Below are 13,600 nucleotides of genomic sequence, written 5' to 3'. Positions count from 1 at the left end.
TCTGTACTTACTACCGCAAGTTTGTGAAGGGCTTTGCAACTATAGCTGCTCCACTACATGATTTAACTAAAAAAAAGGCCAGAAGTACAGTCTGCCCTCACATTATGGGGGTTCGGGTTATTGAATTTTACCCATAAGGAAATTATAAAGCATGACCAATAAATTTAAGGTACAGACCATATATTCACCCTTACAGAATTTTGGGGTAAATATGAAAAATGTTTGAAACACAAAATGAAAAAATAAACAACCTATTTGGCAAAAAAATTTTTTTTTAGAAATTCAGAGCATATTTCCAAGCTTCAGTGACATAGATGGCATGTTTTGTTGGTGTACTTTGTTCATATCAGCAAACGCTTCTATTACAATCGCCATACGGTCACACAGTTGTTCTTTGCATCATTTTTCAAAACTTTGCAGTGTATTAACCTTATTCAAGATATCTGAAAAAAAGGTCATAAAGTTGAAATGCAAGTAGTACACCCAAGAGAGCAAGGAAAGGAATTAATTTGGATGTGAAACTTGATGTTTTGTGGAGGTTTGACGCCAGAGAGAAACTTGGCTCTATTGCTAAAACATAAGGGCTTGCTACCTCTACAGTGGGAACAATACATGATAATAAAGAAAAAACCAAGGCAAGTGCTAAAGTAGCTAGACCTCTAAGTGATCATACATTGTATTTTCATAGAATTGAAATGATGATTAATATGGAAAGACTCCCGAGTGTGTGGATTAAGGACCAGATCCAACATAATGTGCCATTAAACATGATGGTTATACAAGCTAAGGCAAAAAGCTTGTATGCAGATTTGGTGACTGAACAAAGTTATAGTGGTAGTTCTGAAGAAAAACCCTTCCTGGCAAGTAAATGGTGGTTTGATAGGTTCAGTATGTGTTTTAACTTGCACAACATCAAACTAAGTAGTATGGCTGCCAGTGGTGATGTAGAAGATATTCTTGTGAACTCAAGAAAATTTGAGATGAAGTTACAGTCCAAAACAAGTCTTCAATGTGGATGAAATGGGGCTTTCTTGGAAACGCATGCCAGATAGAACATTTATTTTTAGGGAAGAAAAGTCTGCATCAGGGTTCAAGGTTTTGAAATATTGTCTGACTCTACTTAAGGGAGGTAATGCTGCTGGAGATTTTAAGTTAAAGCCCTTACTAGTGTACAGTTTCGAAACTCCAAGGGCTCTAAAAGGATTTGCCAAGCCTAATTTACCAGTGATTTGGCACTCAAATAAGAAGGCTTGGGTGACTATAAGTGTTTTTGAAGACTGGTTCATCAATTTCTTCTGTCCTGCTGTTAAAAAGTACTGTGTCAAATGTAATATTGCCAACAAAGAATTTTTCATCTTAGACAATGCACCAAGCCACCCAGTGAACTTAAATGATCTTTCTGATAGTGTAACAGTTGAGTAAATCCCCAAGAACACAACTACATTGCTCCAGCCAATGGTTCAAGGTGTTATCTCCAATTTCAAGAGATATTACTTATGGAGAACTCTGAAACAACTTATTAAAAGTTACTGATGGAGAGAATAAGCCTACAGTTTGTGATTTTTGGAAGAAATATAGAATTATGGATGCAATAGATAGCATCACTAAGTCATGGGGTGTAGTGAAGGAGTCAACTATGAATGGTGTGTGGAAAACATATGGTCAGAGTGTACCAATGACTTTTCAGGGTTCTCCCAAGCAGAAAGTACTGGGAAAGTTCACCAAGATGTTGTGGAGCTTGCAAGACAAGCTGGTTTTGAAAATATTGTCAAAGATGATGTGGTTGAGTTATAAAATTCCCATGAAGAAGAAATTTTGAATGAGGATCTGATAATGTTGAAACAAGAGCAAGCTGCAGAAGAGGAGAATGTTATTGAAACACTACCCATGCAATTTCAGCTAACTACCAAACACTTATCCCAATCCTTTGCCCTCATAGAAGAAGTGGTGCAAATCCTTAGTGCTAATGATCCCAAGAGGACTACATGATGTCATGAACTGCTACAAGGAGAAGATGCAACACAAACAGCAAACAACTCTCTGCCCATTCTTCATCAAAAGAGCTGAGCCTACACCACATCAAGATGATGATCATGATTTACATGGTGAGGCAGCCATCAGTACTAGTACTGAGTCTCCCACTCCCTCCCTGTGTAAAATTTAATTATTTTTATCTACCTACTATTATTTTTAGTGAGTAAAACTATTAAACTATGTCGGTTACATTTAATATGTGTTTACAAATGTTGTATTACATTCATCTGTTTTTATTACTTTTGTGGATCAAAAACATTTCTATAAGAACACATCTAAACTTATAACATAAGAGTCAGTGGGAAAACAGAGTTTGAGTTATGGAATTTTGCTCAACGGAAACTTTTTCAAGAACACAACCTTTTCGTAACACGGGGGCAAATGTACTATTTTTGTATTAATGGAATGCCTGTGAAGTCTTCGAACATACATATGTTGATAAATTAAAAAATACTCACCCTAATGAAAAAGTATAGCATGTCATGTAAAAAAAAAAGATTGTATTAGAGAATTTCATGTTATTGTCAATGTTTAATGAAATAACACCAAATAGACGTTTTACATTATGCTACAAATATCTACATTGGTACCACTGGTGATTACTTTAATGTTCTCACCTGTAATATTCTGTTTGTTAAGTAATATATTTATTGTACATATAGTCACACCTTTTGAAAACTTGGTTATGAACTGAAAATCTATGCAATAGAACTAAACTTATGAAAATTATTATATTAACATAATATTGTGTCTTTATTTTCTAGATACATAAATCATGGCAGTGAACAAACATCAGTGCTACCACCCACGAGATCATCTTCATCTTCCCAGTCACATGAACAAAAGGTAGTAATATTATTTTTTAGGAAATAGTTACATCTTTTTTTAATTCAGTAGGTGAAACGTTACTGTACAGTAATCCTATAAAACCCCACAATCATACCTTCTTATACATGTAGTTCTTTGTTTTTACATATATGTCTTAACAATTCATACAGAGATTTGCAGGGGTTTATAGTAGTCCAAAGTCCCCATTCAACAGTGTCCTGATCTATGGGAAATTTTTGTACTTTCATGTATTGTACCATGTGTCAGTGTTAATGCTTAATATAAACATAAGAAACACTGAGTATGATTTTACCAGTAATAACCTTTATTACTCTTTATAAATGGAATTATTATCAATTTTACTACCTTGTATTGAATAACAGTGCTCAATCAACAGCAAATACCTGGACATGTGACATTGAATTGGGTTATTTTACAGGTTGTACCAGATTATGACCATTAGAATATTCATGAAAAGTTTACTTGCATTGTTTTCTGCTACTTAAGTCTTAACTTCTTTAAAGTATAGATACTATATATAATGTATTGTTGTAGACCTAGTTGTAAGCTTTGTTACTTGTTTAGGTTAACCCTATCATTACAGGTAGCTTGGGGTCAGAGGGCATGTCATTACGTTTGAAGACTTACATTCAAATTTGTATTGAACTACTATTTTATGAATGTATGTAAGTAAACTTGGTATCAAATTGCATATTTAAATTCAAATTTGAATATTATACATTAGTTAGTTTTAATTTGAAAGTAAATATTAAAAAATTGCTTAATATTGATTTTTGTATGTCATCTGGGTTTCGTCAGATTACATTTTGTGATGCATGCAATACAAAATCTATAGTTTTATACAAATTATAATCTCAAATTTCTGATATTCGCAAGCTAAAATATAAAATAAGAACCTCCTAACTTTTCTATTGACTGAGATATCATAATATTTATCGATTCCACCATATTTGCTGTGCCTACCACTTCATAATTTGAGAAGACTTGTTTATCACCTGCTTTTTTATACCTATAACTTTATAACCAATCAAAAGCTATGCATTTTTTCCTAAGTTATTTACGAGAGAAAAGCTCTTCAGTATAGTAATTTATATTTTTTTTGTATTACAAAATGCTTTTATAAAGTCTACAAAAATTGTTATTTTTCCATCTCCACATGTGAATTTGGACAAGGCTTAACAAGTATGGCTAACCAACACAAACAAGAACTTTGTAACATCATAAGTATTAGAGATTATTGTTTTCCAAATATTTTTTATTTACTGTTCTATGTTTGAAGAAAAATAACTGACATTTTAGTATTTATTTGAAAATTATATTAATAATAATAATATATGATAATAATGTATGATATCCAAGTTTACTTGCTTCCAGGTAATAGTTGAACTTAGAGTTTGATGGTTAATAATTTGTTTCTAAAGTTACAATCAAGAAGGTTAAGCCAGGAATACTAACCCAGTCATAATGAGACTTATTTATATTACTGGAACTACACATTTATTGGTTACTGTGTAAGCATGGTAGTATAGGAAACAAGGTGTTTCTACACTCTTACACACATTTACACCTATACCGACACTAAAACCCCAAGATAACTAGCATCCAAATACTTACTAAGTTTATTGGATCGGATACAACTTTATACTTTGTACAGAGCCATATCATAAATATCTTCTCTCACTTTTATAAAGTACTTTAGACAATTCTTGTTGCAACCACTCTACTGTAAATAAGTTGGCAAATTGTACCCCACTTTGTTCTCGGAGCTGGGATTTTGAATAGATTCTACAGGATATTGGATCGGCCTGCGGACTTTCTACAATATCATAGCATAAACATTTTATAATACTTTAGACAGTTGTCATTGAAACCATTATATTGTCAACATGCTGTTAAATTCTATCTCACTATGTTTTTAAAGCAGGGAAAGTTCTAGGAATTGCCCAGCATGAGCTTATTTGATATTGATGATGTAAAACTAAGTAAGGAGTAGCAATTCATTGCAGATTTCTACTTCAGCTGCTAACAGTAGATAAACATAGGAAATAGGTGTGAAAATATTAGAAGAAACTCTCAGGAATTTTACATTAGTTTTGTCTAGTTTGTAAGTCAGCTTGTAACAATAAAATTACTACAGAAAATATGTGTGAAAAGGTGAGAAATATAAACTCTTTGAAACTTTGCAATCAATAGAAGAATACTATACATTATATTTTTTCAAAACTACAAATCCCAGAATAAGTGATAAATTTTGAATAATACTATATTGTAACATAAAGGTAGAAAATGCATAATATTTCATTATACCACAGTATTATAAGTTATATGTTAAGTGCTATAATAACAATAATGTCTACAATATACAGGTTAAAGTCACTATCATACAGAAAAGCTATGTAAAAGAAAACTTTAAAAAAAGTATCTTATTGCTGAGTCTAATATATGTTGCCATTATAAGTCAGTCTGTAATAAAAGTAATAATAAGACTGGAAACCTGGTGGAAAAAAAAATATATATATATATATATATAATAGTAATAATTAATTCAGATGACTGATAAATTCATAAAATACTGATCAGTAATGAACTCAACATATGTTGTGAATAACCTACCACAACCTTAGTAATAATAAAATAAATGATGATAATAAAGTACATTAGCATTCAGTATCTCTAATTATATCATTAACTATGTGCTTAAATTCTCTGATTCTAAATTCTAAGTCTATAGTTCAAGAAACTATACTTCTGAGCTTTAGACCAAGACAGCATTAAAGAGAACCCAAACTAATGCCACATTAATAGAATATTAACTTATAATTAACCAAACTTATAATAACAACATGTTCTATAAGAGCCCTGAGGAGACACAATGGTGAAACATTGGCTCAATAAAAAAAAAATATTCCTAAAGTATCCTGGCCATTTATGTTTATTTTTATATATTATATAGGTAACAAATAGGCCTACAATTTCACTATCTATTGTTTCTTCATGACACTATATATTAATAGGCCTACTGTGTACTGATATTGCTTCAACTTCATGCTGGATCTGTCTTTTCATTCCACTTACAAAAAATCATTACATTTGTCATTGTGCATGCTATGTCCAAAAATCTCCAGTTATTGCAAAGATCAAATAACTGCATGCTTGGGTTTTCCTTGTAAGCCATGTACATGTACATTATATAAAATTCAATAATAAAACAGAAACTAAATACTAAGTATGACTAATTTTTAACACTAATTTGGTTCATAATCATGAGATTAAGAATTGCCATGTTTCTGCACATTATAAAGCACAGCATGTTAACATTATACAACTTGTTTGCTTGGACTTAGGCTGTGGCAGATTTATGACCACATTTTCTCATATTTTTCTTCCTGTTATCTATTACCATTTCCCAAACTTAGTTCAATTCAACTTTTTTAATTTTCAGATTTGTATTTTTCTTCCTATGTTTGTGTTGAAAAAGAGTATTTGGCAGAAAACCTCCACATATTGTTCATTCACTAAATGAGAATTAAAAAAAAAAATGATACTTTTCTATAGACCCTCAGGAAGCAGAATTATGGGAATAAAGGTTATGGGGCAAAACATTTGCCAAATTTGTATAAGTCAAATCTAAAAATCAATAACCAGGTGCACACACCCCAAATCCTCTTAGTATGCATGCAAAGTTTCAGGTCTCTAGGATCTTTCCTCTTGGAGCTATAGTGGTCACACACAGCAGGATCTTTTGTTATTATAGATTCAGCTGTAGATGAAAAAGTGAGGAAATACTTCCATCTTCTTCAGTCACACTATCAGTTTAATCATCATCATCAAATTCAGTAGATGTACTCTGTCCTGATATGATGTAGCTTTGTTGATTTGGTACATTTATTTCACTCTGTTACCTAGATTTCAGTCATACTACAGTTAGAATTATGTTCTAATGGATGTTTTGTAAGTGTTAAGAGTAAAATTACTACAGTAATATTTTAATTACATATGATTGTTAGTAGAATGGAGTTTTTGTAAAAAGTACAGAAAAAGAAATAGCTGTGATTTGAAGAAGAGACAAAAATATTGCATATCTAATTGTTTGACATTATTGTTGTTAATGTTATTATTAGATATTATTTAAAACTCAGAAGTGTGATATAATTGGAAATTACTAGATATTCTTGTAGGATAAAAATATTCTGAGTGTTATCTCAACTTATTGACAGTTAAAATTTCTAATGGTTGCTCCTACATAGAAGCAGAATATCAGAATGTAATAATATAAAAAGCATATTAGGTATATCAAAGAAATTTAGTTATATAATTTCACTCTGTGAAAGCAAACAAGAATACAGAATTGTAGGTTCTGAAGCAGTAGTTGAATAGATTCATGTGATAACAATCAGTAGAATTTAATAATCAAATATACCTTGGATTTTAGTACTTAAGATTTATCACTGAACTTAGATTATAACAAATGATTTTATTCAGAGCTTTAAATAGAGATTTTCTTCAAGAACATGACAAAAAATATAATCATTTTTGGACAGCTTAGTAAGTCACAAATCAATTTTAACAAAAGAGATAAGTGCAACATTGAACTTCAAGGTCCTATAGATCTTAAATTAGTGATTAAGATAGCACTGATCAGCTTCTAAAGTAAAAGACCCATGAGTTTTGATGAATTACTTCAGGAACCAGAACCAACAAATCAAGATGTTGAAAAAGAGTTGTCGCTGCTTGCTTGTTTGATTGGCCAAGCCAAGCCAAAGGATGCACTTCCAGCACAACAGTTTACTTTGAACTTTTTTGGATCTGTAGAAGAGAACACTGAGTAAGTGTGTTTTGTAATCCTTATATGAAAGGTGATAAGTCAATTTATTGTTTCTCACATCCTTTCCAAGTCTTTCAATCTTTGAGTTTGAGTATATTTAATATTTTTAATTTTACTTCTTGGTTTTGTTACTTTTTAACTGATTTATTTTCACTGTTTAACAGTCTTACATACTGAGATATTTTAGACTTTCTACTAAGAGCCTAACTCATATATTAATATTTATCTACTTATCTTAACTTCCCCTTGAACAGAAGTGTGGATTGATTTACTTCTATGCAACAACAGCAGATCAACTCATCTTACCAAATACAGACCAGCCATTGAACCAACAAAACGTATTAATATTAAAGACTATAGTTTGAAATTGGTCTTAATTTTATGTAGAACTAACCTGTAAAAATCTATGTTTTGTTTCATTAAACCTGAACCACATGTATATTTGTTTTATGTTTTCATAAAGCATATGTTAAAAACAAGATCTTCAGTGTAATGATAAACAAATCCTGTAACAAAGGCCTGATAAATTGATAAGAATTATTTGGAAAACAATAAGAAATCTTATTTGGAGCCAGTAATATTGTGGTAAAGGGTTTAGTTTGGAAAATTGGTTGTTTGCCAAAAAATTAAGCATACAACATATAGAAACCTATATTTTTCTGGCCAATGAGCCTATGAAAATCTACACTGTTATATCCAATTTTTTTTTATCAAAAATGGACTGGGAGGCCTGTAACTATAAGAGATATTTGCTCATATTGATAACACAGGCCTGCAGTGGTTTTACTGTCTTGATAATACAGTAATTCCTGTATGCTGAATCCAAAAATGATACCCATTATTTTTCCCATCACATACAGATTTTTCACGAAATGTCATAACGCAATACATAAAAGAAAAACCACAACACGTAGTTTTGAGACTAAAAGACGTAGATTTCACACAAAAATCAGGATGAATGAGGATGCATGTTTGTTTGACATCAGTGTTCTTCCTTTTTCTTCAGTTTGTTTGTATTTTTGTTAACAAATGTAATAATAAAAAATGTTCATTGTGGTAAACAAGATAATAATTTGATAATAATAATAATTTGTAAAAAGTCCTTATGTGATAGAAAAAAATGAATATTATTTTCAAAATATGCATAGCTGAATTATGGAAGATCCATTAATAAAACAAAAAGAACTTTTGTTAAGTTTAAGTTCGCAGGTCTCTATAATTAATGATGAAATATATTACTAAATTGAACTTTGCTCACATATACCATGTTGGGTATAGATTTTACATAATCCCATAAAATGTTATTGTTTTTGTTTCAGGTTGAAAGAAAAATTGGAGAATTTAACTATCCACTAAAAGCTACTGCAAATTAACCTCCTTATGTAAAAGAATACAGTTGTGTGTAGATAAACAAAATCCATGTTATTTAGTATCCAAGTATGCTACATATTTAAAGCTCTTGTGGATAATATTCAATATCAAAGATCTAGCTAAGCTGGTGAGAGCTTGAAACTGTAGTCCATACCTAATCTAAAATATCCAGTAGAACAAGTGTTACATTATAACCTTTAGTGCATAGGCGGGAGTCAAAGTGCAGATGTCACAACCCTTTTACGGGTGCCATTCAACATAGCGTTATGTATTTGATGTCAACTATTCATTTTACCATACATTGTTGATTTAGTGACAGTACATTGTAAAGGAGAGTAAATACCAGATAGAGTATACAGAGATACAGAAAAAAAAACTGTAGATATGCATTTCAGAGGTTATGCATTATGCACAATGGAGACAAAATTATTTTTATTCTACACATTAACATCACTTTGCACTCTGACTTCTCAAAGTTCAGATCAGATTGACATCATCAATTCATAGACATATCTTGAATTGCAGGTATCTTTGTAACATACCTGATTTATTGGTGTACAACATAGTTTTACATTTTACTTAAAGCTTGCTATATCTTATGTAGATACACATAGTAAATCTGGAATTATATTGAACATTCTTTCTCCAATAGAGGATCAGTCCAGTGCACCAAGATAGAGAACATCTGATTAATGGAAGAAATTCATCTCTTGTAGTTGTATAGTGGTAAAGCAAACCACTCTTTGATTCTGCCAAAGTGTTTGACTTTATTCGCATTAACAGTATAGTATCTATACTATACATACATATAAATTCTGATAAATTCTTCTGAACATTGTGGTATTGAATACTTTATAACTGTATATGGTAAGGGAGATTTTAAGATAATGTTCCAGAGTGAAATTTATGGTTTAGAGATTGATCTAATCAACTTGCTTTCAATCAGTATTTACTCTTCATCAGTAAATTCTACCTACATTTGTTTGCCCCATTATGAAAAACACCAGGTATTAAATTATTTTATCATATTTCTTTTAACACTTATAAATATTGTATAAATGAAAGTATTTATTACATGATAAGGCTTTTGTTCTTTTGGTCACTATTGCATATATCTGTTGATATACATCAATAATAATTAAAAAAAAAAAGAGTATAAAGTAAAAAAATCAACAAAAATTAATGTTATGTTTTAATTCTGAAGTTAAACTTTTGTTGTTGTGAATTATTAATAAAAACTTCCATATTAAAGTACAAAAGAGTATAATATTATGTCAGTAACACTTATATCTGTTATATCCATTGTTGACAAATACAAAGGCTCTTCAGGCTTACTGGGATACAATATACATAGTGTGTTATTCTCAGATAAAACTGATTTCAGCATAAGTAGTAGGTAGGTCTGCTTGATAACTACAACATTGAACAGGAAATGTAATGAGTAAATGCTTGAATGAGACCTAAGCTTGAGAAGATAAGGAAACTGGACACAATCTTTATTTATTGAAAAAAGCAAGATAAAAACAGTGTGTGTACTTTTGCAGACACACATTAACTTCTACAAGTCTAGTGCATTGGTTGGTAACTTCTTTCTTTTGAGACTAGATTATATTGCATTAAACACTAGGATGACAAGAGTAGCACTGATCTAGAACTAAAGTATTGAAATCACAAATAAGCTGTGGTCCTTACCCTGTATGTGGTGAGGGTACATCCCAGGGAAGGCTCTGTATTTTCAGTTTATTTCCTCTGGGATCTGAATATCCACCCACATGTTTCCCGTGAAGGGGAGGAGAGAATCCTGGTGGTTGAGTGGTGTTCGGGATACTGCAACACACCACTTTGACCTTGAATTCCTTTAGATGGGTAGCCTTGGGGTAGTCCCCCCCAGGGTCAACTGAGTACCAGTGTTGGGCATTCTCATTGAGTGTTGTGGACATTGTGTCTGATGCTGGTGTTTGAGTATAGTGCTTACGAAGCCCTGGCATTGGTGCAGTGTCCATGTTTGGCATTGTAGTGCATCCCCTCATAGTGGGTGAGATCAGTGGGCACTCGATCTTTCTCATTTTATTATGGATGTCCCAATCCTTAAAATAATTATAAAAAAAACAGTTAATTGGAAAGTGACCAGGATTAGAAGACTCTGATCTCCAATCCCCACCTCCTACTCTTTCTGTACCTCATTTTCTCATCATTCATTCTTTTACTCAGAAGTCATTAGGACAATTGTCTCCCTTTTTTTATTCAGAAGGGTTTAGAGGGTTTTGCTGGCTCTCCAAATTCAGTAAAGAAGCACCATTCTGGAGAGATTTTAGTGGAAACATCTACACCTAAACCCAGCAAACTCCACTTTAATTTGAAGGCCATTGGGGATATACCTATTGAGGTTACTCCCCATGCTACTTTAAATTCTTCCCAAGAAGTCATCCTTGAGAGGGATTTACAGAACATCCTCAAGTCAGAGATTCTTGATCATTTCTCCAGCCAAGAAGTGTCTGCTGTGAGATGTATCTCCACTTGTAAAGCGTCAGTTGTAATGGTTCACATCTCTATTATGTTCATTCTTGTCCTAGGTGGGTGGAGGAGAAATAGGTACAGTATTTAAAAACTGTTAACAGGATTTCTTATCCAGAGGCTTGGAAGTTGTTATACCCTACTCCATCAAGGACATACACTGCTGCGCTACATTCCACTGCTACAGTGTGCAGACAGAGTTTTCCATGCCTCCATCAAAGTCTTTTTCACACCATGTGAAGAGTCTTTTGCCTCTGTGGATAAAAAAGTTGACAAGTCAACATTTACTCCTATCTCTGTCCCCAACATTGCTTCCAGTGACTGCTCAGGTCCATCTCCTTCAGCCCCGGCTTCCAGTGTATGCTCAGGATCATCTTCTTCAGCCCTGAGATACAGAACGACTATTCATTCATGCCCTCAGTTACTGGAATCTGCTTTTACCAACAGAGATCTGCCTACTCGATCCAGGGCAAGATCCATGGAAGTCAACAGACCTCCTTCTACCACAGTTGTTCACAGTTTTTTTAACTCATCATTTTCTTTTATCTGGTACTGACCCACCAATAAGTAATCTATATGACACTCAAGTTACAGTAGCCCACATTTTACTGATATGCTCTCATTACAACTGTGAGTGGTGGCACCATTTTTGACATGTACTTTCTATGGGCTTACCCCTAACATTGGATGGTTTCATCGGCAATGGTGACACTGTTCAACTTGAGCGTGTTTTTAGTGTTTTGCAGAACATAAGCTTTTTTAATTCTATTTAAGTTTCTTTTTGTTTTACATGATTTTCAAACTTTGTTTAGTTTTAACTTGATTTATTTTTACATTTTATAATCTTTTACTTTCGATATTTTTACCAGTTGTTTGGTGCAAATAGCCTCGTTGCTTTGCATGATAAAATGCCAAACAACCAACCCTCGTGATAGCATCACTACATGAGTAATCATTCTCTCACAGCATTCATCGGCTGTAGCAGATAAACATTATCCACTTGGCCAGCAAAGGATATTAGAGTCATTGACCCTTTAAGAAGGATGTGAAGCATTATTGCAACATCCCATTGGGCAGAGTAGATATTTAAAACAAAGGCACAGGGGAAACTAGAACAAAGCAACCTTGGTGACTTTGTGAACCATGTGCTTTTACTCAAACTGCATAGAAACTAACTGAAGAAAATAATTTTTAAATTCCTATATTAATGAAAGCATGTAAGAAAAGTATGATATGCCTATGTATAACACTTTTAGTGGTTGAGATGCTATTTATATTGGGAAATTACATAATTAATAACAATTGTTACAGTGTGAACTAGGTTAAGTGTGGGAATTGTAATTTTTTTATGAACACATCATAATTAGGATAAGGATTATTTAACACTATAAGTATTTATTTTAACACCATGTGTTATTAATTATTATTTTCTTTAATCAACAAACACAGTATTTAGAATTATGAAATGGTCTTACCCTCTAAGTATTGCTATTTGTTTTTGTAAATAGTGCACCAGTGTTTATACCTCACCAATTTCATGTCATTTCAGAACATGTGGTGATCATATGACGTCCTACCCTCCAATCATACTGCACCTTCTATACTAGCACAGATAGCTCCTTCTACTATTCTAGAGTAATCCACACTTTTTTTATTGGCATTCTAATGTATAGACGTGTTTTAACTCGCTCTCCATATGACTACAAAATTTTGATTCTGCTTGATTACAAATTTATATCAGTTTCAACTTCTTGTGTTTGATTTCCATTGTTTCTACTCGTTTGTTTTAGAAGTATATGTGTTTTTCGAATTGTATTGTGTTCATATGAGTTTGAGATTTAATATAGTGGATGATGTACTTCCCCCGATGGTAGATAATGGTTCTGACACTAGTCTCCAAGTCTCAGGGTTGATGATGTACTTCCCGCGATGGTAGATAATGGTTCTGACACTAGTCTCCAAGTCTCAGGGTTGATGATGTACTTCCCGCGATGGTAGATAATGGTT

The 13,600-nt window shown here is 32.4% G+C and overlaps 1 protein-coding gene across 3 annotated transcripts in view; it reads left to right on the top strand.

Moving 5' to 3' along the window:
* The window catches only part of LOC106467276 (protein OSCP1-like), a 102,242-nt gene that overhangs the window by 52,921 nt on the left and 35,721 nt on the right, over nt 1-13,600 (top strand). For all 3 annotated transcript variants that reach the window (XM_022395418.1, XM_022395420.1, XM_022395419.1), the window contains exons 7-8: nt 2,799-2,880; nt 7,569-7,708. In XM_022395418.1, coding sequence (XP_022251126.1) covers nt 2,799-2,880; nt 7,569-7,708 — 222 coding nt within the window. The remainder of the gene's footprint in view (nt 1-2,798; nt 2,881-7,568; nt 7,709-13,600) is intronic.

This window comes from Limulus polyphemus, unplaced genomic scaffold, assembly GCF_000517525.1.
Source record: "Limulus polyphemus unplaced genomic scaffold, Limulus_polyphemus-2.1.2 Scaffold2551, whole genome shotgun sequence".
Classification (NCBI taxonomy): domain Eukaryota; kingdom Metazoa; phylum Arthropoda; class Merostomata; order Xiphosura; family Limulidae; genus Limulus; species Limulus polyphemus.
This window is presented reverse-complemented; position numbering and strand designations above follow the sequence as displayed.